General features: G+C 50.9%; 4 protein-coding genes across 4 annotated transcripts; all 4 read right to left on the reverse strand.

The window, feature by feature from the left end:
* Window positions 1-745: 745 nt before the first annotated feature.
* NEUTE1DRAFT_115267 (uncharacterized protein) lies at window positions 746-1,957 on the reverse strand (the record flags this gene model as incomplete). The annotated part of the gene is made up of 3 exons (XM_009858752.1): window positions 746-882; window positions 940-1,394; window positions 1,452-1,957. The coding sequence occupies 3 exons, from the start codon at window positions 1,955-1,957 to the stop codon at window positions 746-748; spliced, it is 1,098 nt and encodes a 365-aa protein (XP_009857054.1).
* Window positions 1,958-14,138: 12,181 nt separating this feature from the next.
* Window positions 14,139-14,761, reverse strand: NEUTE1DRAFT_126758 (uncharacterized protein; the record flags this gene model as incomplete). Its single annotated transcript, XM_009858753.1, has 3 exons — window positions 14,139-14,220; window positions 14,395-14,523; window positions 14,702-14,761. The coding sequence occupies 3 exons, from the start codon at window positions 14,728-14,730 to the stop codon at window positions 14,139-14,141; spliced, it is 240 nt and encodes a 79-aa protein (XP_009857055.1).
* Window positions 14,762-16,807: 2,046 nt separating this feature from the next.
* On the reverse strand, window positions 16,808-17,335 carry NEUTE1DRAFT_115268 (uncharacterized protein; the record flags this gene model as incomplete). The annotated part of the gene is made up of 3 exons (XM_009858754.1): window positions 16,808-16,909; window positions 16,969-17,129; window positions 17,257-17,335. The coding sequence occupies 3 exons, from the start codon at window positions 17,333-17,335 to the stop codon at window positions 16,808-16,810; spliced, it is 342 nt and encodes a 113-aa protein (XP_009857056.1).
* Window positions 17,336-19,427: 2,092 nt separating this feature from the next.
* On the reverse strand, window positions 19,428-23,198 carry NEUTE1DRAFT_126759 (uncharacterized protein; the record flags this gene model as incomplete). The annotated part of the gene is made up of 2 exons (XM_009858755.1): window positions 19,428-23,138; window positions 23,183-23,198. 2 exons carry the CDS (start codon window positions 23,196-23,198, stop codon window positions 19,465-19,467), a joined length of 3,690 nt encoding a protein of 1,229 aa, XP_009857057.1.
* Window positions 23,199-24,732: the final 1,534 nt, after the last annotated feature.

Here is a 24,732-nt window from a genome sequence, read left to right on the forward strand (position 1 = left end):
ATTCTTCTCCTTGCCCTGATCAAATGATGATAGTATAATGATAATGGAAAAACCCCTGATTGACCAACCGAAACCTATAACCAATTCCAACCAAACCTGTGTGAGTGTATCTCTTAAACGACAGTAGAGAAAAAACATTCCCGAATGCAACAAAACAATGATCTGAAAAGCAAGCCCACCGAGACGCCGGTTCATGAGATTTGTGGTCCCTGTGCAAAGGCGCCCTTCCTTTCGCAATCTCCCTTGGATGATGACTCCCTTGGTATCTTCCCCGTTCCTTCCCCACGTAATCAATCAATGAACCCAAAAGGAAAATGAAACGATTAAAAGATGTTGGCCAGCTCCCCGCGGTTGGCGACCCATGCGGGACAGCTTGCTCGTTGTGATCGACAAGTCTCGTCTACCTGAACTCCAACGCCGAGCGCTTCTGCTGCCAATGACCGACAGCAGGGAATGATGGAGGGATCGCCTGCTGTCCCTCCTTGCCAAAACGTAAGTCTATGAGATGCAGAGCGGGTACCGCCGACCCCATTCGTGTACTTGGTAGGCGGTAGCGAGTCGCATTTGTTTATGTCGATTTCGAATCCATTTTTTTTCCGGGATCGATATAGACCGTGGTGTGATATGCTGGGGGGGTTCCAGTGCCGATAGTGTTACATGTAGTGAATGTTGACAATTAAAGTGTGTAGTCTATCGAGGGGCATAATGTTAAAAAAGAAGAGTTCCGCGAGATGCACTGGTTAGTTTATTCCGAGTGTTGGCCCGCTTCGGAACCAGTCTCAGATGGCGTCTCGCTCTGGGGCTTGTGGACCTTCTTGTGTCTCCTGAGGTTAGACACAACTGAGAATTGGCGACCGCATCCCTCAACTTCGCAGTGGAAGGCTATGAAAATTGTTAGCAGGCGCAAAATCTCAAACTACGTTACGAAGGAGTCCTTACGCTTTTCACCAGTATGGCTATACATGTGGGTCTGGAGCGAACTAGGCCGTGTGAAGCGCTTGTCGCAAACCTTGCACTTGTGCTTCTTCGAGGTACTTGTTGAGACCTTGGAGCTGAAGGAGCCCATCATAGACTGTGGTGCCGGGGGCTGGCTCGACATCAAGCCTTGAGGGCGAGGAAGTGACCGGCCAGAGAGCGACTCAATGTCAGAGCCTGCGGTCGAATAATCGCTGATCGACCCATCGACTGAACCGCCATAGTACCCGCCAAAACTCGCAGAAGAAACGCTAGAGCCCGTGGAGTGCGTCTGAGGGAAGCCGTACGAGTCTGTAGAACCTCTAGCACGGTTTCGCACATCGTAGATATTCCTTGGTGTCTCTTGGCTCATGGTAAGCATGCCTTGGCTAGCTTCAAGCGCATCTTGAAAGCTTCTCCGGTCATCAGGTTGAATTCCCCTGGGCAGGTGGGTTAGTATTGGTAAGATGTAAAGGACAAACCCGGAGAATACTTACTGCTGTGAATACCTCCTCGCAGTGTCATCAGGAGCCATGCCAAAGGCCCCCCTCATGGTGGCGGGTGGGTAACCGAGCTCATACTGTGATGTCGAAGGAGGATAGTTGGTGCTAACGGGGGAAGCAGAGGTGGTGTAGGCGGAGGTATCATATGCCGTCGAGGTGGTTGGGTGAGGCATGCGGTTGAGACCTAGGAGATGATCTTGTGGCATAGAGAGTAAGTCCTGCTGCCTATAGACATCCGCCATGGGAGCGCTACCTGCTGGCGCAGTTGTGACGGGGCCGGGAGCAGCAGGTTGATGAGGCCACACACTTCCGTTCCTCACGTCGTGCTGACGCTTGGGGAGTGCAGCGAGGTTAAGATGCGGCAGGCCGGCGCTGTCACGGTTGTTGATGTACATGTTCTGAGGAGCGGGCTGCTGAGGAGGAGGAGGAGGCGGCCCTCCAGGACCCGAGGACGAACCCCAAGGGTTGGTGAAGTGTGGCTGGCTCGATTGATAAGACATGTGGTCGTAGTTTAGCGGTGCAAAACGGTGCTGGTTGGCGTCTATGGTCATCATCATTGGGGTTTTGTGTGTGCAACGAGTGCGGTGTCCTTCCCAGTCTTGTTTGTGAGGTGAACTGGTGAACTTGGGGAAGAGAGGAGTTGAAGGTGTTTGTCGACAGTGGTAGGTAGGTATGTAAGTAAGTATGTAAGTATGTATGTATGTATGTAGTAGTTGCTGATCAAACGCGGGATCCTTTTAGTCGGGTCGAATGTCAAGAGAAGATCAAACCACGAGTTGACAAGGAGGGATCAGCGACCTTAAGTGTTCTTGGGGGTCTGAGAAGCTCAGATGGCATGCGAGCAGCCCTGGGAACAATGGGGAGTACCAAACTGCAGGCTAGGGCCAATCGGGTATGCGTCCACTTCAGAGCAGCGAACCCAAAATCGACTGAACGGTATTGTCTCCTTGGTCAGCGGGACAAGTGGAGTCGGCTTCGAGCTAGGTATATTCTGTGACGACCTCGGGGCGAGATTGATCGACGGTGGAATCTCCCGGTCCAAGGGGCCCTAGCAGGGACGTTGAGGAGACAGGGTTCACCCAATGATGCAGGCGAGCCAGGGCGGTCTTGTCGTCCGCTGTGCTTTTCTACTCGCTACTGTGTAGAAGAGAGAAGACAGAAGACGGGGGGGTTCAGGGCTGACGTTGGTCTGCTTGTTTGGCCAGAGGAGCAGGCTACTCTCAGCTCAGTTGGGACAGGCGGGAGGGCCGAAGAGAGGAAGAGAGGAAGAGGAGAAGATCGGCTCCTTGTGAATGCTTGTATGGATGTTGTAAGGGTCTTTCTTGTATGAATGCTGAAGGGGGGAGAGATCTGTTGCTGCTCGACAGGAACCGGTGTTTACGGTGCTGGCTTTGTGTCCTGATGTGTCCGGGAAATCGACGGTTAAACTTTTTTCAGGACAGATGATTGCGCGATAGTTGCAGTGGTGTCGGGTGCGAGTGGTCCAAGTGTTTCGAGTGTTGTAGGTTGACTGCGTGTACTTGCGCTAAGCTCTTGCTCCGTCAGGCTTTGATTTAGTTGGTTTGATGAGATGTCTCTATACTGTGGAAAACGGAGGAGGCCAGTCTGCTGGACAATGCGGAGGGTTGGCCAAGCTTTAACAGAAGCGAGCTTCGTCCGCCCGTCCAAAGGGATGCCGTTATGAAGTCAATGGTTGAATGGGAAAGCCCAAACCACCTACCTCGAGCCAGACATGACAAGCGCAAGCCCACTCCCCCTGCCCACACGCCTGCTCCAGTTCAAGGTTGGGGGATGGCTTGGATGGGTTGGAAGGAAGGATGGCTCGGTATGGCTGGTACCTGAGTACATTGTCCTTGTACACAGCGGCAGGGGTCGGGGGGCAAGATGGGAGTGGGGAGGACAGCCCCGGGGGGTGGCTTTAGGTGAATGGGGGCAGGCTGGCTCCCACCGACAGGGCAGGGATGCGAAATATTCAAGAGATGCAAATAGCAGTCGCAAAATTGCGTTCGACCTTTTCCGAATTGATTCACACAAGGAGCCGTTTCAACTCTCTTCTGAAGGCTCTTCAGGGTCGGTCAATGGTTGATGATCAGGATGCCAAGTGACGGGAGCAAAAGGCTGAAGGCCAGGTGGTGTGCTGCTTCTGGCAGCCCCCGCACTTGCTGTCAATGTCATTGCCGGATATGGGCGGAGGAGTTGTGTGCTTGCATCAATTGATTCATTGCTTCTGTTGTTTTGGAGACGAATTGGGATTTGGTCAAGTTGGAGAGTACAGTATGCAACTCGGTACACAGCAGCACAACGGCCTCCATCTCAAGGTTGGGTCGGTGCTAAGGCATGTGTGTGCTGCTACACTATGTATGAGCATGTGGAGGTTCGTTGTTTTCCTTTTCTGCAGGGTCTGGGACGACAGCCCTCATCTGACACTGTGTGGCTGACTCGACATGGACACACTGTCGCAGTGTGAATGGGGGTTGTCGCTGGCCCTCCGGACGGGGGCTCCTCGTTACCCTCCACAATCGATAGTGGTTAGGATTCCCAGGAACTGTCTTGCGTTGTTATGCTGTGGTAAGATGGGCGTGTTGATTGGGAGTCGGAATGGGGACACGCATGCCCCGGCTATCAGCTCTCAGCGCTGTGACGACTGTGAAGTCTGGAAGCAGGCTGGACGATAGACAATTGACGCTCGACGCTGGAACGAAGCCGGGATGTACGAGGCGGGAGCAGCCATTTCCAGTCGCAGCTTGACAAGCTCGACGACCGGATGACGGGATTGCATTTGACGCAAGATTCGTCCCAGCTGCACGACTCCAACACCCAATCCCATGTCTGTGGTTTCAGCATCCCATCATAGCTTTCCAATTCTTCGGGGCTTTGACAGTTGCTTGCCGGGACTGTCTCTTCTACCCGCACCTTTCGAATGCCAACATGTCTCCCTGTGAATTTGTGATGGGTTTTTTTTGCCCTGCAGTAATCAAGATGCTGTGTGTGATTCTGAACGCCGGGGGCAATTCCGGAGGGTGTCACCTTCCAGCGGAGTTGTCATGAACGCCATGTTCTTTGTGCATGCGTCATTGGTGGCAGTTGTGGAACAGGGTGCAGGGCACAGGAGTTGGGGGCATTGCCCCTGTCCCTCACAGGCAGGTACGTACCGCCAATGTGTCGGCTGGCAGGTGGGAAGGCAATTCTATCTGAATGCCATTAGCAAGGACACCCGACTCATCGACAAGAAAAGCGGATTCGGCAGGGGCCACTGCAGCCCACCACCAACGTATGGACTAACCCCATCCGCGATACCGACTGCAGAGAAAAATGGCGCTAGCCCCCATCCCCTTCTGCCGCTTGCTCTCATTTGTTGCGGCGGCACAGTGAGGGTACTCTAACGTCGAGACTGACTAGTTTCTTGTCAGTCGACAAAAAAAAAAAAAAAAAAAAGTGAGCAGTATCGGTACATGAACATTACACCAGCCCAGTGCAGGTGTTTTCAGGCAGGTTTCGGTATCACGGATTGTTACGTTAGTAGACTTGTGCTAACGAGCAGTGCTTCTCAAGTTTACCTCAAAGGCTGTTCTGCTTGGGATGGGAAAGTAGCTACACTCAGTCACGTCACGGGACGTGTAGGACAGCGATGCCAGCTGCAACTTGACAGTCCCCATCGCATGCTTGAATGAAAACCTTTTCCGCCGTGTGAGATCATTCCAATTGGCGTGCGGGGACGAAGCGGAGTTCAGTTGTGTTTTACCACACAAAGTGCTAGTAAATATACAGGGTCGCTGTCGACAGAATGAAACGGACGTCTATTGGAAGGCGTGAGTGGGGGTGCTCGTAATTACTCGACGCTCTGTGACGTCTGTCGTTCGACCTCGCAGTACGCGCGAGGCGCAAATCAAAACGGCCCGAGACGAAGACGGTTTTTGGGCGGTGCCTCGTACAGCAGCCAGTTTCTTCACTGAGGAGGATTGCAGCGCCAGCTCTCCCGAAATCAACCTTAGCAAAATGGCTGGGCCAAGTGCAGGCGAAGGGTAGGCCATGATATCAGCCGAGAAATAATCGGGCGAGCCTCGCTTTGTTAATGTTGAGGGCGGTCCCCTTTGTTTGTTTCGCAGCCTTTCAGTCCTTCGTCGTGACGAAATTTGACAATAACCAGGTCGGAATTCCAAGCTGGCGTCACGGCTCTTTCCGTTCTGTGAGGTATGCCACTGACATCAGCCGAATGCCCTACAGAGATGCCGTACACTACCATACATTCGGCATTCTTACCGCGGCGGCCAGAAAGAAACGGTCCTGAAACGCATCGATACCGGCGGTATGATAGTATAATATGAACTTGTCATAACCGGACTCCACGCCGTCAAGTGGAAGCCCAACATTTCAGGGAACCCTCAGATACTCCACGATTGCGAAGCCGCGTCCGAATCAGCGGAGTCCAGTCATCGTCAGCCGTGGGTCGGGACCCCCAACTGCGGAACGGGAGCCTCCTGGTTCGGAATTTCATACATGAGATCTGGTAACTTTGCGAAACGGGGACAGGGATGTTGCACTTTACACCGCAAAATCTGTCCACACATGGAGAGCTTGCGAGTTCCTGCATCGCTTCATCAAACAATGCCAAACGTGTTCATCCGTTCTTGCGAACGACAAAGACCACAGACAAAGTGCAAAGCTGCAACATTTCCATGCTCGCGGTGGTTTCGGCATTTGGACGCTGCCCACCTAGGGCAAATGGCGCTACTCTGTCGACATCCTGGCGTGGCCAAACTCCCAAGGTGTGTGGGCTCGCGACCTCACCGCGGAAACCGTCGAACACGAAGCGGTCGGCCAGAGGACCGGGAATAAAAGAAGCAAAAACTAGTACCTCAAGCGTCGACAAAGCAAGGGTACTGCAGCCTGGTCCACTCTGCCGTTGCCCACGGCAAGCGGGCCAATAGCGGCACATTAGGTGGGGTGGCTACCCCTGACGCCTCCATCGACGTCCCCATGATCCCCCGCCAGGTTGGCAACTTCGCAGGTGAGCACATCACCCTATCATCTCCATCGGCCTCCATCGCCCAGCCATCAACACCGCACTTGACGGACAACGGGTGTGGTGTGGTTCGAACGTGAGATTTTATCAGATCTCACTGTTGGCAACTTGGCACGCTATGTCTCTTTGTCGGGCGCGAGCTCCTTATCGTCGTCATCGTCGTCGTTGTCGCCTCGATGTGACAGGCAAGACCCATCAACTTATTGAACCAGCTCACCACGCAATACGATGATGATGCCTTCTCTGATGACTGGCAGTTTGGCAGGAAAAGTTTGATACAACGTGTGACTCGGATGGATATCGGATGCGCCACTCTTGATATTTCCCTCCTTTCTTTTCCCTTTCGACGACATCTTATTTTCATGCAAATGATTCGAGGCATAAATGGCTGACTGACTGGTGTGCAGCATTCTGCTTGGTAACATTGGAGCCACCTCCACAACTCGCTATTCCGCGTTCAATGTTCACTGTAACTCTGTGTGCTGAGTGTTCGCGTCCACCATGACGCATGCAGAACTGGATCATCGTCGCTCATTGCCTCTTTGGGCAGAAAGAGATACAGCTCTCCTATTCGTCCACTCGGTCCTTCGAGATGAGCCAAATAACATCTTGTACACCTTGATGGTCACCTCGCGTTAAGGAAATCGCTCGTTGACCAGGAGAACAGCGCTCACTGGTTCAAAAACATTGTTTGTGCATATTCAGGCGCAATCTTGAGATGGTTTCTCCTGGGGCGCTGGAGGAAAAAAGCGGAGAGGATCGGAGGAAGTCGTAAAGGAGAACGGGTGTCTCCTTGCTACGAGATGCGGCCAGGAGTCAGTGACCTCAACGTTCCGTTACCGCTATCCTATGTCCCAGTCCAAAAGACGAAAGGTATGCCTCGAAGGCTGCAAGAAGAATTCCAAAACGGCACGGAGAAGACCGAGATGATGCTGGGAGGGTTGAATGTCTGGCAGGTATGCCCCATGCTCATCTCGAAAGCTGGTGTAGCCCGTTTTGGGACCCTAAAGCTCACTACGGTCCATTAATCAAGGGAAGTCAATCCAAAAAAAAAAAAAAAAAAAAAAAAAAAAAAAAAAAAAAAAAAAGAAAGACAATCTCGCAGCTATTACACTACCCTTCAGTAAAGGCAAGGGCGCGACTACGGTTGTCCTTGTCTGTAGAGGTTAGGATCAGTATGTATAGACACCGTCTCGGGGGGCTCGCCCTTCCCTATTAGGACAACCGAGTATGGTTTACTAGGGGGGCTCGTCAGTGGCAGCTGGGCAGGTCGCCGATGTTTGATGGCGTTCCGCTGGTGCGTGCAAATAGGGGAGCCGGGAAGACGTCCATGGCGGCTATCTTGCTAACCAGGGGGGGGAACCAGAACAGGAGACAATGGGGTGTTGGAACCCCATCTTTCTGGTCATCGATGTCAAGAGCGAGGCTGAGTAAGGAGCTGCAGCCACATCCGCACGAGGTACAGAACCATATCGAGAAAACCCTGAATGTCTATTTTCGCAATGATGCAGCCCTTATTCTCGGCTTCACATGGTAACCCAGATATTGGTGTAAATAGCCCTCTTTGCGGATGAAACTATCAACGGCTCGCGTTTGATCGTCGTTCCTACGGATCTCTTAAAAGTGGCAACGGCGCTGATCGCACGAAGCCATTCGACACGCTCATGGCGAACATTTGTACTAGGAGAGGGTCTATCCAACTCCCTGGGAACTACACCACACTATTTACACGCACATGGAGGTTGTCAAGGTTGTTTAAGATTCCCGAGGACAAGATACAGCGACGATCGCCCCTGAGAAAATATGACTGGCAGCAGGACACAAGAGCGTCGGCTAGTGTGCCCCCAATTTGCCAAAAAGAAATAGCGAGAACGGCCTGGACGAAGGACCAACGATCTAGGTGCCTGAACTATACGAAGTGGGTAAGTAAATTCCTCAGCTCAGGTACCTCTAGCTATTACTTACCGCCCGCATATCAGTAGTGGATGGTATCGGGGACGATAGAGTGACATTCGGCGATGTTACATTGACCAAGTGAGGATGGGAAATTGATTGAACAAGATTAACTGGGGAAACTCTCCCCGCGGGACAAAAGCACATCCAACCATTTTAAGAAGAGGGATGGCGGGCACACGATGGACTGCTAAAAGAATGGGTGCCAAAGACAAAGAACCCAACTCCAAGACCCTCGACACGGTGTTGCCAGCTGGGAATACACACTCGCGAGAAATTACTCCTTGGAACGCGAGGATGGTGAAGTTGCCTTGATCCATAACGAGATTCGGTCCAAATACCAGCGAGGAATTCGGTCGTGGGTTCTGCCGAGGACGGACACTGGACAAAACCAAATTTTGGCAGAGGCACAGCCAGGATCGACAAGGGTGTGTTACAGATCAGACAAGGGTTCCCGAAGAGGGCAGGCTCGATGGAAACCCTTGCGCCAAAAATGCCAAAGACGACAGACTGCCCGTGTTTGCGACAGGCGACATCCCTCCTTCTCAACGACATCAAAAGTTGCCTCTGTTAGCAGCTTATCTTGACATCGTATGGATGCCAGACGGTTGATGTCATGCTCCAAACAGCAGCACAAGCAGCAACTCCGCTGCCGGCATCTGGACGCGTATGCAATGCATAGCTATCTAACAATGTCCTAAATCTCGTCGCCAGTCATGATGACTTTGTCCTTCCGAACCTCCCGTACCAGCAACCGCAGTACACTATGTACATGTCGGGATTTGGCATCTAGCGTCTCCAAAAGACCCCGGCGCTCCCTGGACAGAGCAAATGATCACTCTCGTTTAATTAGATGGATAAAATGGATAGGAACGGCGCCGTGGGGCAGCGTCCATCGGCGAATTCACAACGACTCCATACCCCCGTCAGCGCTACGGAATACCCAATCTGGGCAATCCCACAAATCCCCAAGGACCCAAGAGATCCTAGAACTCCAGAATACCACCGTTTTCTAGGAAGCGAGTTGCGACTCAAGCGAACCATCACTACAGTACAATCTCACCCACCCACCATCCAAGCTATACTCGGAGGATCATCTACCCCATAGTGCTTGTGCTTGTCGTGTGGAGTTGGAAGATGATGTTCGATGTGTGAGGATACCTACCTACCTCTCGAATGTGCTGCTTTTATCTCACAGACCCCGTTCTTGACGCATCCTTCACATCCTTAATCTGGCCTGGGACCCTCGTGATATCTTGGTAATTTCTCCAGACTTCAGGTTTCAGTGGGAGATCAGCACTGCTCGCTGACGTTGACATCTGTCAAAATTACAACACCGACGTCCACACAGCCGCCTAAGCCCCGAGATCGGCCAAGCTGTCAAGTGTGTGTTTCGAGCTCCCCTGAATCCCGATTGCATACGGTACGTAACGCAGGAGGGCAACAACTGCCGGCGGCAGACATCTCTGTTGTGCGCTACCCGCTCGCTTTCGCCGCGTTGAATGGAAACGTGCGAATAGATTGAAAAGCCCCATACAGGTTTCAGCGGACAGCAGAACGGCTGCAACGCCAACAAGTTACCTTTTGAAATAGATAACAACAAGCGGACTGTTTCCGAAATCATCTTGTACTATGTACAGTACCCCAAAGATCGGAATCTGGAGTAACGGTTGCGGTAGTTGGGCCCAGTATCCACCAAATCTCCCTCCCGTCCATCTTGGCAGCCACTAGTGCTAGGACCGCTGCAGAGAAGAAAAGAGCTTTTGCGGCGACACCATTATCATTGCCTACAGTAGCAGTTGACGGCTTCTTGATGCAGTTTGGCGGTCAATCCAACTTGACGGTCAAAGGTGTCATGATCCCCAAAGTCACACAAATTGAAGCCTCATTCGGAACGGAGGGTGCCATCACCCGCTGTTGATGCGACGGCAGAATCACAGCCGCTTTCCTGTTGAGCCTTCGACAAGAACGCCAAATGCCTACTGACTAGTCTAGAGTCCCACAGCCGACGACGTGCAGACAATTTACGGGGTACATCCGCCAAACACTGATAATCGGTTCAGTGCAACGGCGCGGTTTGCGGCGCCAGGAAGCCTGTCTTCACCGTCTTCACTCAGCCTTTCTCAAGCCCCTTCGAGGCACCACCATAGGACGCCATGAAGCGCCACGGCTAAAGAAGACGGCTCAGATTCGGCCCTTCCTATTCAACAAGATGAACACTGCAAGCCCAATGACGCCGCTGTTCAAGGAACAATGACCTTGTCTTGTTGGCTGTCGCATCCAGGCACGTTCTGCCCTCTTCTGTGTCGCGATATGCAATGCATCATCAGATCAGGTCAACAACAAGTCCTGCATTGGTCTAGGTTAGTCCATACGACAAGACTGCGGCAGCTCACTGCAGCAACACGAAAGTGATCTACCGTTCCCCAACTTGACAAGGCCCCAACACGGCCTTGGATATGCTTGGTAGCCGTTTGCCGCGCAACTACCAAGGAAGAAAGCCCAGGAAACGAGGAACGAGAGATGGTGTCTATATACGGGTAGTGATGTTTGCCGCATCGTGATCGACAATGCCTAGCGCATCTGTCAGATCTGTCTGTCGTGCATCACTTGAAAGTAGATTCATCCTTACGGTTGGAGATCGCTTTGCGCCAAGTTCAAAATAGTCTTTGACCCTTTCCCTCGTCATGGCACAAAGTGAAATGGGTTTGCCAGTTTGTCCAAGTTTCAGTTGCTAACTTGGCTTGGCCCATTTGCTTGCCTTCCTCTGCTCTTTCCTGGCCATAGAGCTATTCTTTTTTGAGATAAGTTTCAATTTCCAGTGGTAGGTATGTATTGCCCCGCCAAAAGCAAAGCGCCCTGTAGGGCCTGGATCTCTGTGCTAAGGGGGTGGCTTCAATATAGCAAATGCCGCCATCTTGACTTGTCATTATTGATACATGTCTAAATCCGTCCGCCCGCCGTTCGAAGATGCAACCAACCCGAAAGAGAGGAAAAGATATGAAAGACGCCGGCAAGAGGAAGACATAAAGAAACAGTCAAGACCAAAAGTACCAAAGCAAGACATATGCAGAGCATGGAGTATGCAGCCCTCCAGTCGCTCTCTCCTTTTTTTTTTTTTTTTTTTTTTTTTTTTTTTTTTTTTTTTCCTCCATTCATGAGTACGACCGTGGGGTTATTACCGGCTGACTAAGTCAACATGAACACTAAGGGAACACTGTCGTCGAAAGTTTGACACAGTTCCGAGTTCATGCATTCATGCATCGGACGAACCTTCAATGGTGCAAACTGTTTCCATTCGGGATCATCGCAGTCAGCGTTGCATCCCTGGCGAGCGAGCTAGGAGCCCCAGCACAACGTCCTTTTTTTCATTTTTTCATGAAAGGGATCACAACAAGACATGCCTGAGCTGCTGTCCGTAACGTTCCCTTCAGTCTCGATTTTGCGAAAGCGCGGTCGGAGGCGGGTCCGGTTCTAACTACAAGCATGTCGTGATATTGACCGACGGCTGCTGCACATGTTCATTTACTCTGTTGTGATGCGCCACCCCAGGCCAACCCTTCCTTCTACTTGACGTTGTCAGGGATCTTTTTCTGCTGGTCAACAAATTCAAATTCACCTGATCCAGGGGCGTCGACAAGGCGTCCCTTACCCCTGGTCAGTGATCGACATAACCTCAGCACGCCCCTTGGGACATGATAGATCATCCCTGGGTTCCCTAATACCTAGCACCAGGGAATAACCTCAATTGTGTTCAATGCTTTTTATTTTCTTTATGCTTGTCGCTGTATCGAATTGATATCGGCCGGCCGCTTGGCAGTCTGCAAATTACCGAGCCACTGCTGTTGTGGACGAAAGAACAAATGTTGGGCGTTGTGGCTTGCATTTCGTTGTCGCCATATTTTCCCGCCCCTGGCCCTCCCTCCCCGTATTCCCTTTATCATGCGAAGCTTCTTTACACTCCACTTTTGCATTTCCTGGGGAATGGTACGTACCGTACCACCTTGCTCGCAAACAATGGGACATTGTCTCTTTCTCTTACCCCTTTATACCTCGTGGCAGTCTGGTCGTGATCGACAACCCCGCCGAATGGCCGGTTGCAATGGGACAAACCCCTAACCACAGGCTTCACATCGTAGGGTACTGAAGCAAAAGCTAGTACACTACACTCGCACAGCCAAAAGCCCAGCGACGAAAGAGAAGTAAAATGGGAGGACAGCCCTCCTTGGAATGTCCTCCAAGACATATCGTTCCGCTAATTCTCAAACATATCACGGTTCGGCATTCGCGGCCCCATGCACTGGGCAGGGGTAATCCTTTGACGCTCGAGATATGGTAAAAGACGAGGCCAGCCAGCGCCCAATGTTCCCCATCACACAATACACAAGTCCAGAGGCGCTTCACAAAACTCCGCAAGGCTGTCACCAAGTTTCTCGGCACGACAAGAAAGGAAGGTCCATAAACAGAGATCCAGTAGTGTCGGTCCACGATCAGTCACCGCACGCAACTCCATAGTCCACGCAGTATGTACACTAGACTACATACTAGCTGCTCCAGGGCGCCGGAAACCCTCGTGCTTCCCATTCTCCCCCGATCGACACACCCCCATCATCGGGTACATACCATAGAGGCGGCAGATATGTAGTATAAGGCGGTAATAAAGAGCGGTGTGAGTGGACAATACACACTAGGTACACTAGAGTCTAGAGTGCTTCAGCGTCTCGCCAGTAAGACCTGTTCCCCTCTTTTTTTTTTTCCCCTATCAAATGCCGTGCCTCGTTGGTGGCGTTTCAAAGGTGAAGCTTCTGTAAGATGAAAGTGAGTGAGTCGAGGTTTTGGGAGGCTATCCGCTATCATCCAGATCGTTCAGGGCCCAGGGCCAAAAGTCGATATTGAAGGTATTTCCACCTTGGAAGCGGACCTGTCTGTATCCACTACGGCTTTTATCGGCAGTGAACTTTTACCAATCTATGTACCGGTTCACTAAGCTCAGCCTGGTAAGACTCATGTGACGGTATCGGGTATCCAGGCCCTCGACCTTTTTTTTTTTTTTTTTTTTTTTTTTTTTTTTTTTGTTTTTTGTTCCAGTCTGTCCAGAGCATGGAGCCCTTTTTCGAAATCTGCTGGACAATAGGGTCTCCGCTGGAGACAATTCACAAGCTGCTTGTCAAGATTAAAAGAAAAAAGAAAAAAAAACTGCCATGAGGATGTGTAAGTGTACACTATTGCTCGCACATGGTAAGTCTGCATCTTCTCTCTGCACCAAGCATACCGCCTGAGAAGGTGAAAGAAATGTCGGCTGGGAGAGTCCGAGAGAGGTGCATGAACATGGCGTACGTATGTACTAACTTTCAATTTCCATTGGTAGCTGAAGTAGGCTCGGTAAACTCATAGTCAAAAAATACTGTCCCTCTCACCCACATATCCAATGACTTAAAGGGGGGACAGTATTTTTTGACCATCACTGTAGGAACTGCGGGAAACTACACTACTATACAACCACAAAATGGCAAAGATCCTATCGGTACAGAGACCCCATCCGACCACATAGCCCCCCAGTCCTCATCAGGCGCACATGCAATCGAACTGCAACCCGCCAAACTCACAACCGACCACTCCTTTTCGCTCCTTTTGGGCATCCACCCACCCTACCGGTACTTGAGGGATCCGGGGCGACCAAGGGGATTCAAGGGGACCCGTCAACCTTACGTCGATATCATACGATAATTGTCCACCCCCAACCGCCTCCCGCTCTGCGCATCGCTGCGCGCCCGCAAGCCGGGCTCCCTTCCTGCATTACGTCTAGGCTATATAAGGTTTAGTTGCCCTTGGTTAGCGTCCTCTTGGGAGTGGGTTAGCTTCAGTCTGTTAAGTAGCTTAGTTGGGCTTGCTGCTGTGTGACTTGCTGCTGTGTGACTTGCTGCAGGATCAACATGTCTCGATCTTACATCCACCACTCACAACCAGAATCGGAGTTTGCTCGGTACCGTGACACTAGTGGGAATGTTATAGCGGGAGTCAACCTCCGGAGTTGAGTACATATGTACTCTGTGTACACTACATACATGATGATCTGTGCGGCTCAGTCGCCTGAAAGCGAGTAGAGAATAGCAGCGTACGTAGGAACCAGCAACTAACTTGGCCATTCCATGTTTCTTTACTTGGCTCTATCACCATGAGCTACTACTACAATGTCACTCCCAGGTAACCATCCAACTGAGTTGTTGGCTAAGTAGGCTTTTATCATCAGGTGAATGTTGTAATCTACCTACATTCGTCAGCGTCATCCATAACCATTTTTTGCCGCTCAGTAGCCGGCGCAAAGGTCAAGGAAATGTGAGTGTAAAGTCAAGTAGTGTAAAGCGGCCAGTTCAAGTTCGTGTTGGAGGTTTTTTCTTTCAACCACTCTCTTACCGTGCAGGGTCTGCAGCTGCACTCTGCAGTATTAAGGCAGCATTGAGGCATACCAAGACCCTCATAACGGCCGTCTTACTGCGTTGTAATCATCGGTACCTACTTATATAAAGCCAAACCTACATAGTGCCCTCGTACTCGTTTTCCCCCCTGTACCTGGTATCTTGTTTTTCCATCACGGCATATGCACTGTGCAATACTGTGGAGCTCAGAGGGTAGGTACCATCAATTGGCAATAGCCTTGATGATTGTAAAAAAAAAAAAAAAAAAAAAAAAAAAAAAAAAGTCGAACGCTCGACGAGCGCAGTACGGCAGTATCTACCTGTAAAGATGTTTACTGCGAGCTGAATGATGCAAAACTGGATACCTATTTTTAACCTTTTGATGCAAAATAGAACAGACCTTAAGTGAATTGGCCAGCAACATGGACGGGGGGCAGCTGGGGAGGTATCACACATGTACAAGAGGGAAGGCAGCGAGTCCAGTCACTTCACAAGGCCTCGAGGCTGTACGGCAGCAAGCGGTCGATATCACCGGGCGTGAATGTGCGCATAGTGTTTCCAATCATTGATGTCTACGTATCTGTTCAACCAACTATCCGTCAACTTGGACATAATTCCCCATCCTGCTACATAGGTACCTTTTGTTACTTATTCGATCACCCCTTGGGGAACTTGACTAGGTAGGAAACTACAATGCAGTGGAATATGCGTCTGTTAAGTGATGATTCATTCTACATACTTACATACCTACATACCTGCCCTATCGATGGATGTAGATGTCAACCTATGCGACCTGTCGGTATTGCAGTTGGTCACATGGCCACAGGCTGTCAGCTTGCGCTTCATCACACATCCGCACATCTCCATCTAGCCGCCACCTATCTACTATCCACCACCTCTTCAGATGGAGGTAGGTTTCCCTGTCAAGAAAGTCAAGTGTCAAAAGAGGAAGGAGGAGAGCGACGGAGCTGATAGAAGGCTCGGCAGGCTGGAAGGGGCCGTCGCCACTGCTTACACTGCAGATGAAAGACACAGAGAGCAAAGAAAAGAAAACTAGAGCTGTGTTGATCTTTTGCCGGATCATCTTGGACGGTCATGTAGGTAGATGGTACGTCTTTATCCGTTTGATACTGAGGCATAAGTAACCATCAGAGTATGGCAGCCTGTCGTCTACATAAGCTCAAGCTCGGGAATGGTGATCAACAGAAGGCCATCTACATGCAGCGACGACACTGAGTGTACAGTGAGGACTGGAGAGCGACTGGACCAGACTTCTGTGTTGAGGAAAGAAAAGATACATGACAGTTCATCGCGGAACTTGAACTACAAGGAGACCTCGTTATTATTAGAGAAAAGGGGCTGTTTCTGAAAGCGTGCTCGTCTAGGCAATTCCACAGACGATATGATTTGCGATGAGACTACCTACTAGGTACTGCGTGGCACCTTCACAAAGCTTGAAACTCTCAGCTTTTCTATGACACTGCACTGAGTGTTGCAAGTATTAGGGGTAAGTAACTTGAGTATTCAGATAGAACCACGATTGAGGGAAAGTACTACGCACATACTGACCTTAAGGTACTATGTACAGTACTGGTTGGGTCAATAGAACAATGAATGACGCCGCGTGGCCATGAAGAGAACACTCTGATCACTCCGCCATTCCCGGGACACAATGGCACATGAAAGCCAGTAATGAGGTCTGATGTCATTTAAATAACTTCATTTGGTGACATCAATGGAAGTAACCATAGGGCGTCCAAGATTGGGAAGCATAGAGGCAAGTGCCCCTAGAGGTAGCTAAGGTACCCGACCTTGTATTAAGTGTCAGTTGTTCGACCATGGCACTCCTTGCCCGACTGGACGCCTTTTGCGCCCTCACTCCCGACGGAGCTGAATGAGACGAAGGAGGACTGAGAAGCCACGGTACGGCAGCAAGGCACATCTACCACTGCACTCACTCAGGCAACTGAACTTGAACCTGAAGACTGAATAGAAGGATCCATAGTAGCCCACTGCCAGAGATCGGACTGGAAAGAAAAGTAGGTATCTTGGATCAAAAACTGTTAGAGAGGGTAGTAGAGAGATCAAATTATGTATGGAAAAGTTTCCCGCTACTAACAGATGATGAGGCTGGGTACTTCCAGTTTCTGGGCAGTTGCCTGGCGGGTGGGAAGGCACAAGCTTCGCAGGGCAAGAACGGTTGCTCGAAGGTTTTAAGCTCACGGCGGTCCTGGGCTGACCAGTGTAATTGATTGGTGTGTAGTGGTCTGATGCACCGTACTGCAGTGGTTGGAGGAAGTCGCGATGCTCTCACGACAGGAGCTGGGCGGGAGCTTGGCGGTCGATCAGATTCCGGCCAGGGAGCAAGAGCTGACCTAATATTCAGAACTTGAGAGACGGAACTTACCTCTAAGGAGGAGAAGACCTGATGGATGCATGGAAACTGCCGATCGACCAACAATTGCCTGGTACCGCAGACCGTGCATGTTCTGTTCCAAGTTTGGGCAATTGCTTCCGATACTTATATCCGCTCGCTGTCTTGGGACGATACTGGTAGCTAGAGGTAGGTGCCTAAGTACGACATCAGAGACCCGGAGACGAAAAGATCATGTTGACCTAAGTATCCAGTTGGATTGCAGTGATTGATTGAATCACTGAACATGAAAGGTCCTGTTGGGGGTGTTTCTATCCTCTTGAAGCAATCTTATCAACGAACATGGACACCGTGAAAGACCTCGAGAGTTTTCGAAGTAGCTGAGTGGCTAGTAGAAGTGCTATCCCGGTCGAATGTATAAGGTACTGTAGAAGTATCTAGATGAACAGTCCCCGTGATGGACTGCGAATACAACCAAAGGATCATTGACTGGCGGGTTGCCCAGAACCAGGAACTTCAAAAACAAGAGCCTCAGATGGCTCAAGAACCTGAGGAAGACGGGGAAGTGGCCTGCATGGTCGACAAGAGCAAAGAACAACTGATGCCACTGCAGTGCTCACTGCTTTCGAGACAGTCAGCACAGGTCGACCACGAGTCTTTCTTCCGTCGTCAAAAAAGCAGTGAGTTGAATGCATTCACTGCACCTCGCTGCCAAAATCGTCGGCCCAAATTCAAGCCAAAGCTAGTGAACCAGAGCAACGAATTATAGGACAACGAAGGACAATTTCTAGTCTCAAATTACGGAGTGTCTTGCCAGTCTGCAATGATGTTGGCTAGGCAAAGTGCAACGCCAACAGGCAGGCGAGATTCTTTTGCACCGCTTCGACGGAATCGTCGTAGAAACAAACTACCTTTCACCGGTCGTTAGGGTACCGCAAGCAACAGTGAATGAAAAAGACAAACACAACAAAAAGATGAGGAGAGCAAGAAGCTCTAACAACTATCTTGTCAAATTGAACTACGAAAAAAAAAAAGTTGAAAAAAATTGAAGTCTTACGACGGGAATTGAGCCCGACGTGGGGGTCGAACCCACAACCTTGAGATTAAGAGTCTCACGCTCTACCGATTGAGCTAGCCGGGCAGCTTGTTGAGCTGCCGTGATTGGTTGAGAATGAGGCTTGGATTGGGAGCCTATATATCTGATGTCCCAATTAGATTCTCAAAAGTCCACGAAAGCTGCCATTGTGCGATCATCTCCTCACCTCGTTGGCTTCAGATTCTGTGGGAAGTCAAGATTGAAGTTGCGTACATGCGAATGAAACTCAAGTTTTTTGCTCAATTTTCAGTCCCTATACTATCACTGCCGTTCAATCGTTCTCTCCTTTACCAGCCTTTCTGATTTTCAACCGTGAATATTTTCGACTAGGCTCGCTTTAAGCAGAAGGAAAAGATATGGAATGGTAGATGCCACCCTTGATGTGATGCTAAACATTATGTACTTGAAAACAAGATTACCGCACTACACTTAGTAAGCGGGAAGTGGCTTGCTGTAGATGCAGCCTTATAGACGAGAAAAACAGAAAAAAGAGATCAAAAAAGAAGGTTGAGGAAAGACGTCGTTGAGATATGCCCCGTAAAAAGGAAACCCTCGTCAAGTTGCGTTACAAGGTACCTTGAATTATCGTCTCCATTACCATCAGGTCATCTCACCAGCGTCGTTGACACACCGCCACCCAGCCACACGATGATAGCACGCCACATAAGGAGATATCTCCAAACGCCCGAACAAACACAAGACGAAGGAAGCCAAGCCGTGGTATATTAGAGTTCTTCAAACAGCAGCCCTTTCCACCAACCAAGGTCTGGGTTGAGTAGATGGGTATCATTTTGGTCTGTCAACCAATCCATGTTGTGGGTGTGCGTGCTGAAAAAGCACTCCGAATTTGTAAACTCAAGAAGAAGAAGAATAAAGAAGAAGGAGCGAAAGTGAGAGAGAGGGAAAAAGGCACATAGAAAGGACGCCATGCAGCTGCCGCTACCAGTTGCCGCCTGCTGCTGAGGATTTTGTCATAAACCCGAAGTGATATTAACGCTTGATGATTGATAATGACAAAGAATGAACAAGAATGCTAGTGAAACCCCATGAAAAAGTTGTGGTATCTCCTCCTGTCTGACTGACTGACCAACAAAACCATCTAATCCCATTGAGAACCCATCTAATCGCATCACCCCAATGTCCCTTTACATCTGAGGCGCACCAGATCGACTTTTACTTAGCCCCTCCAGAAGCTCATGCGGTGGTATCCTCTGGATGCCACTGCCTCGGTCATACATGTGCGTCGGGGCGGGCACGTAACCCTCGCGCTTCTTGCGGATTCTGTCGAGGATCAAACCGGCCACGACGATGAGGAGCATGAGGGCGAGCGAAATGCCGAGGCCGATGAGAACAACAAACACTAGTGGCAGGTGTTTGCCATCCTTACCGAAGAAGTTCTGCTTTTCCGAGAAGACAACGGCAAGCGAGCCAGGGGTGTTATCGGAGTTGGTGGTCAGAATGTAGGGCCTGAAGCTTGCGCCGTCAAAGAGGACGCCAGAGGCTGAGCCGAAGTCGGGTAAAACAATGTGGCCGGTGACCATAAGGACCTCCTTGTCGTCGATCAGGGAGTGTTTGTCATGCGACTGGCTGAGCTGGAAGATCTGGAGACCACGGATCTTGGTGCCGGGCTGCAGGGTCTGGCCAACAGAATGCCAGGATGATCCATCATCCTTCTCGGACTTCATGAGGTAAACCGAGCCGTTGGAGGCGGTTCCTGATACCCAGATTTGCTTGTTATCGCTTGTGCCGGCAGTAAGAACCTCGACCGGTCCGGGAAGCTGGCCGGCATCAGGGTAAGCGTCCCATACCAGGGTCTTGGGGTCGTAAGTGGCCAGGTAGGCTGAGGCGGTGTTGTTGATGGTAAGGTTGCCGCCAGCAAGGAGCAGGTTCTCATCGACCCACAAGAGCGTGTTGACGGTTCCTCCAAGGTTTTGGCCAGCTTGTTGCCATTGCGACGAAGATGTGCTGAAGAAGCAGACGCCGGGACAATCAAGAGAGCCCGCCTGAGTGAAAGATCCTCCGACATAGACATCGTCTGTGCCGTCACGAACAGCAATAGAAGAGACAGTACCGTCACCGCCGTTCAAAGAGGGTGGTTGCGAGCTGAAGGACATGCTGGCAAGGTTGTAAGTGACCAATGCCTTCACTTCGTTGCCATTGACTGTGCCAGTGATGTTGCCACCGGCAAACAGGATATCATTGTGCACAACCAGGGCCATGACAGTTGAATCCTGTGAGATCCCATCACCAAGACTAGAGATTTCGTTGTTCCTTTTGCCGTCCATAATAAGGAGGTTGTTGATCGCAGATCCGCTACCGGTTGCAGTGAAGTGACCACCGAGAATAGTAAGATTCCTCTTGTTTTCCTGGTCGAAGATGCCTGTGACGACTCCTTGTAGGCTGTCAGCGCTATCAGCGCTTATCGAACTATCGCGCTTGGCCAATGAATTGGAGCTGGACGGCTTAGAGGGAGCTTGGATCTTCACTGGCAGACGGCTGAGCGTTTCTCCCAAGCCCGCAATGTCCCTCACACCGAGCGTGGACGATACCAACGAGCCAGCGTAGAGGGAACCGTTGCCAGAGCGATCAAGGATGGACGTTGATAGGACACCATCAATCGACTCCAACTCGAGATCCAGGTTTTGTAGCCAGTTCTTTTGTGAAGGCACCCAAATGCCGAAACCAGTTACAGAAACAGCAGAGTTCTTATCAAAGGCATTCAGCTCGTCAAAGTCGCCGTTAACGCTCACGACAAACTCTGGAGTTGACCCGGTAATGTTCATCGTCAAACCAACAACGCGCATGACCTTGCCATTGACACCAGCACCGAGGGGGCTCCACGTGTTCTTCTCGGTGTCGTAGGCGGCAACATTGTTGAGACCGTCTACCGGCTTCTCGGAAGTGCTGTTAAAACTTCCTCCAACGTACAATGTGTTGCCGTCCAATATCATCGATTGAACTTCGCCGTTGAGTCCGCCATCCAATGTCTTGTTGGTCGAGTCCTTGGTGTTTAGGGCAACAACGTGCTCAGCAGATGGCGAGGTGAAGTTGCCTCCAACGAAAACGGTATCGCCAGAGGTGGCGAGAGTGTTGACAGCGGATTTACCAGAGAAGCTCGATCCAAGGCGGTTGACAGCCAAGGCCGTGAAGTCGCTAACATTCACATGCTGGCCAGGCGTGTATTCAAACAACCCATTCAGGCCACCCGTACTGTTAATCAAGGTGAAGGCGATGCTTTGGGCGACGAGAGTAAGACTGGCCAAGTCCTGGCCAGCAACTGGCGTCAAGGTGATTTGGGGCCGAAAGCTGGACGAGCTCGCATCAACCATGCCATTATAAATCTGATCGTACTTGTCGAAGTTATTTGTCTGGAACAGTGTTTGGTCGACCGGTTCACTCTTGGTAGGGTCGGCAGTCATTTGACCTGAAAGATGAACCTGTCCTCTGCTCGAGCATGTGTCATCCTGGAGACACCCGGGTGTGTACAAGTTGACGGAGTAGAAGCCCGATTCCCTGATGTCCGGCGAGAAAACGATCTTGGCCGAGGTGTCGGTAATGGGTGCGGATATTTGAGCAGTCAGATATTCGGAGGTGCTCTGATGAGAAGGGGTGACCTGCCAAGGGCCTGTGGCAGTAGACGACGACTTGAACTCAAGATTTGCACAAGTAGGCTCGTTGAAGTCATTGATCGCGTACGAAAAGATATCGTCTCCAAATAGCTCGATCCCGTTCAAACCTCCACCGTTTCCGTAATAGTCCGAAATATCGATACGAAACTCGTTCATACCAATGACGTTAATGAAGTGGAAATCCTGGAATTTGATAGTCTGATTGTTGCTTAGTGGGCACTCGCTCGTACACGTAGCGTTCTTGTTCGTGACTGGGTCGACATAGGTCATGTTCATGATGCCGTTGATGGGTAGCGCAGTGAATCGCCATGTCTTTGTTCCAGCGCCGTCCAGGTGCGTGTTGTATAGGCGAAGCTTTGTCGGCCGGAAACCGTGTCTAAACTTTGCCTGCCAGAATCCCGGTGAGTTGTCCTGCAGCAACCATGTCTTGCCTGCCCCGTCGGTTCCGCTAGTACTGCACACAATGTTCTTGGGATCACTGAACCCATCCCTGGTTGTCGAAGGACTGGCTGAGATGGTGGCGGAGGAGAGGTTGATAACTTGGCCATCGCGCTCAGTCGGCGCAGTCGCGTTTCCCAGACCTGTGAAGCTTCCTCCGTAAATGATATGACCATTGGATGCCTTCGTAATGGAGTTCACAGGTCCGTTAAACCCCCTAAACGGTAAATTCGTCCATCCCTGTCCCCCAACCCATGCGATCGCATTCCTAGAGTCTTTGCCGACGAAATTTCCACCCACGTATACCGAGTTGGTGTCACGGTCACACAGTACAGCATAGACCTGACCTTCTAGACCTGACAATGTCTCGATGCTGGACGTGTTTGGGTTGAACAGCGCTATCGCTTTGGACTCTCTAATGTCGGGACTTCCGCTTCCGTGCGTCGGCAGCTGCAAACTCGTGAAATTTCCGCCGATAATCACTCCATCCTCCTTCCCGTTGCCCTCCACAAACGTGCACATGGCCAGGATGGTCGCATCTGTGGTGACAACGGGGCTGAAGATGCCGTTGGGCATGCGTGCCATAAGCGACTGGCTGCCATTTGTTGTGAAAGGTTGTTCATTTTGTTCCTCGAACTGGAAGAGAGATATTCCTGAAAAGTCGCCAGCAAGGGCTACCCGACCAAGGTCCTTGAGGTCAAGATTTGTCGCGGGCGCGGGGGTAAACGATATCGCGGTGACGGGTGATAGCGCTACTGAAGATAAGGTGAGAAGAACGGATATCGGAGAGAGGGACTGGCCACGCGCATCATTGCGCCGGCGGAAAGGCAATCGCATCGCGATTCCGGGTAAGTTTATGTGGTGGAGAAAGATGTTGCCAACCGGAGGGAGCACATATACTGCTCTTGGTCGTGGTAGTCGGGGTCAAAGTTGCTATGGTCGGAAGGCCATAACCACGAATGGTGAGTACCTAAACAGTTGAACAGTTCGCGATAAGGTAGGGACCGAGCGCGTGGTGGTTCGAGCAGTGGGAGTTGCCGCCGACGTCAATTAGGTGAGATATCCAGGTCCGGAAGACGATCTTTAGGAAAAAAAAAAAAAAAAAAAAAAAGCGAGACGCCGTTGTTAGACGGTATCAAACGAGAGTGGTAATAATTAGTGTGAAATGGAATTAGGGAGGAGTATCCTAGTCGTCGATACCGAGCAGGTTTGCTAGGACGAGAGATTGAGGATGGGGACGGCGACGAGGTCTGGTGTGTCGACGAAGAGTTGGGCTTCGCGACCTTGCGACCTGGTTAGGTTTGTTGTGGGTTTCGCCTTGGCCGGCCGGGCGGGTGCCGCCTGAAATGTGTGATGACGCTCAAGAATGCTGAGATGGAGGGTGACCCGAACTCCCGTCTGGGTGTCGAAGAAAATGAGTGGAAGTTGTGGTACAACTGAAATGAATGAATGTGTTTGGATTGGGGGTCCTGTTGGCGTGACACTCAAGCTTCGCTCGTTGCCTCTATGTAAGGTAGTTGCACGTTGCACGGACCGCAAATTCCTCCCGCGTACTGGTACGGGCAGCCACGAGCACAACCACGGCAGCTGTTCCTGTTCCTGTCTCTGTGTTCCTTCCCTCCAGCAAATGACTGGGCAACCGGGGTCGGTGCAATGTCCGCTTATCTACAACGGGAAACACAACCGTAGCTGCGTCGACAAATGGACCGTCGTCACCTGAAGCAGCCTTGAAAGCGGTTAGTCCTGACCGGGCGACAAGCTGCTGGTTCTTGTTCTTGTTCTCGGCCTGTTGATGTTTCAATGTCCAAAGGGCAGCACAAACAAGATGCGCCCACAGGGCACCTTTCAACAAGAATCAAGGACGAAAAGCTGTAGGTGCCGATATCTTGATATGATATTGCTCGCGTCGCTCGTGATCAGATTTTCTGTGCCAGTTGCTGCACCTTGGAGCTCAAGGTTGGCTTGCCTGCGTTTCGAAGATGCGCGTGAGAGATGGCCCGCGCGCTCAGACAGCTTCGGACGACGGCGTGCGAGGTGGCGGATCGCTGGGCGCACGTTTATGATGGTGTGCCGTGCTTCCTCGAGTGTTCTCGATGTTTTCGATATTGATAGCTTTGAGCCTTTGATCGATGAAGTGATGGGGGAGGATTGGCCAGGAGGCGATTTCCTTGATCTTCCACTTAGGTTCCGTTCTCCCTTGAACGTTCAATGTCGTTTATTAAAGAGTGCTCCACAACTTAAATGAGTGTTACTCCGCTTCGCAGGCGGCTCGTCGTGCAACCCCAGGTCGCTCTTTCGTCGCACAAAATGTCTCTCTCAACCCGTAACACAACGCAGAAAAGATGA

This window comes from Neurospora tetrasperma (genome assembly GCF_000213175.1).
Source record: "Neurospora tetrasperma FGSC 2508 unplaced genomic scaffold NEUTE1scaffold_81, whole genome shotgun sequence".
NCBI classification, from domain to species: Eukaryota; Fungi; Ascomycota; class Sordariomycetes; order Sordariales; family Sordariaceae; genus Neurospora; species Neurospora tetrasperma.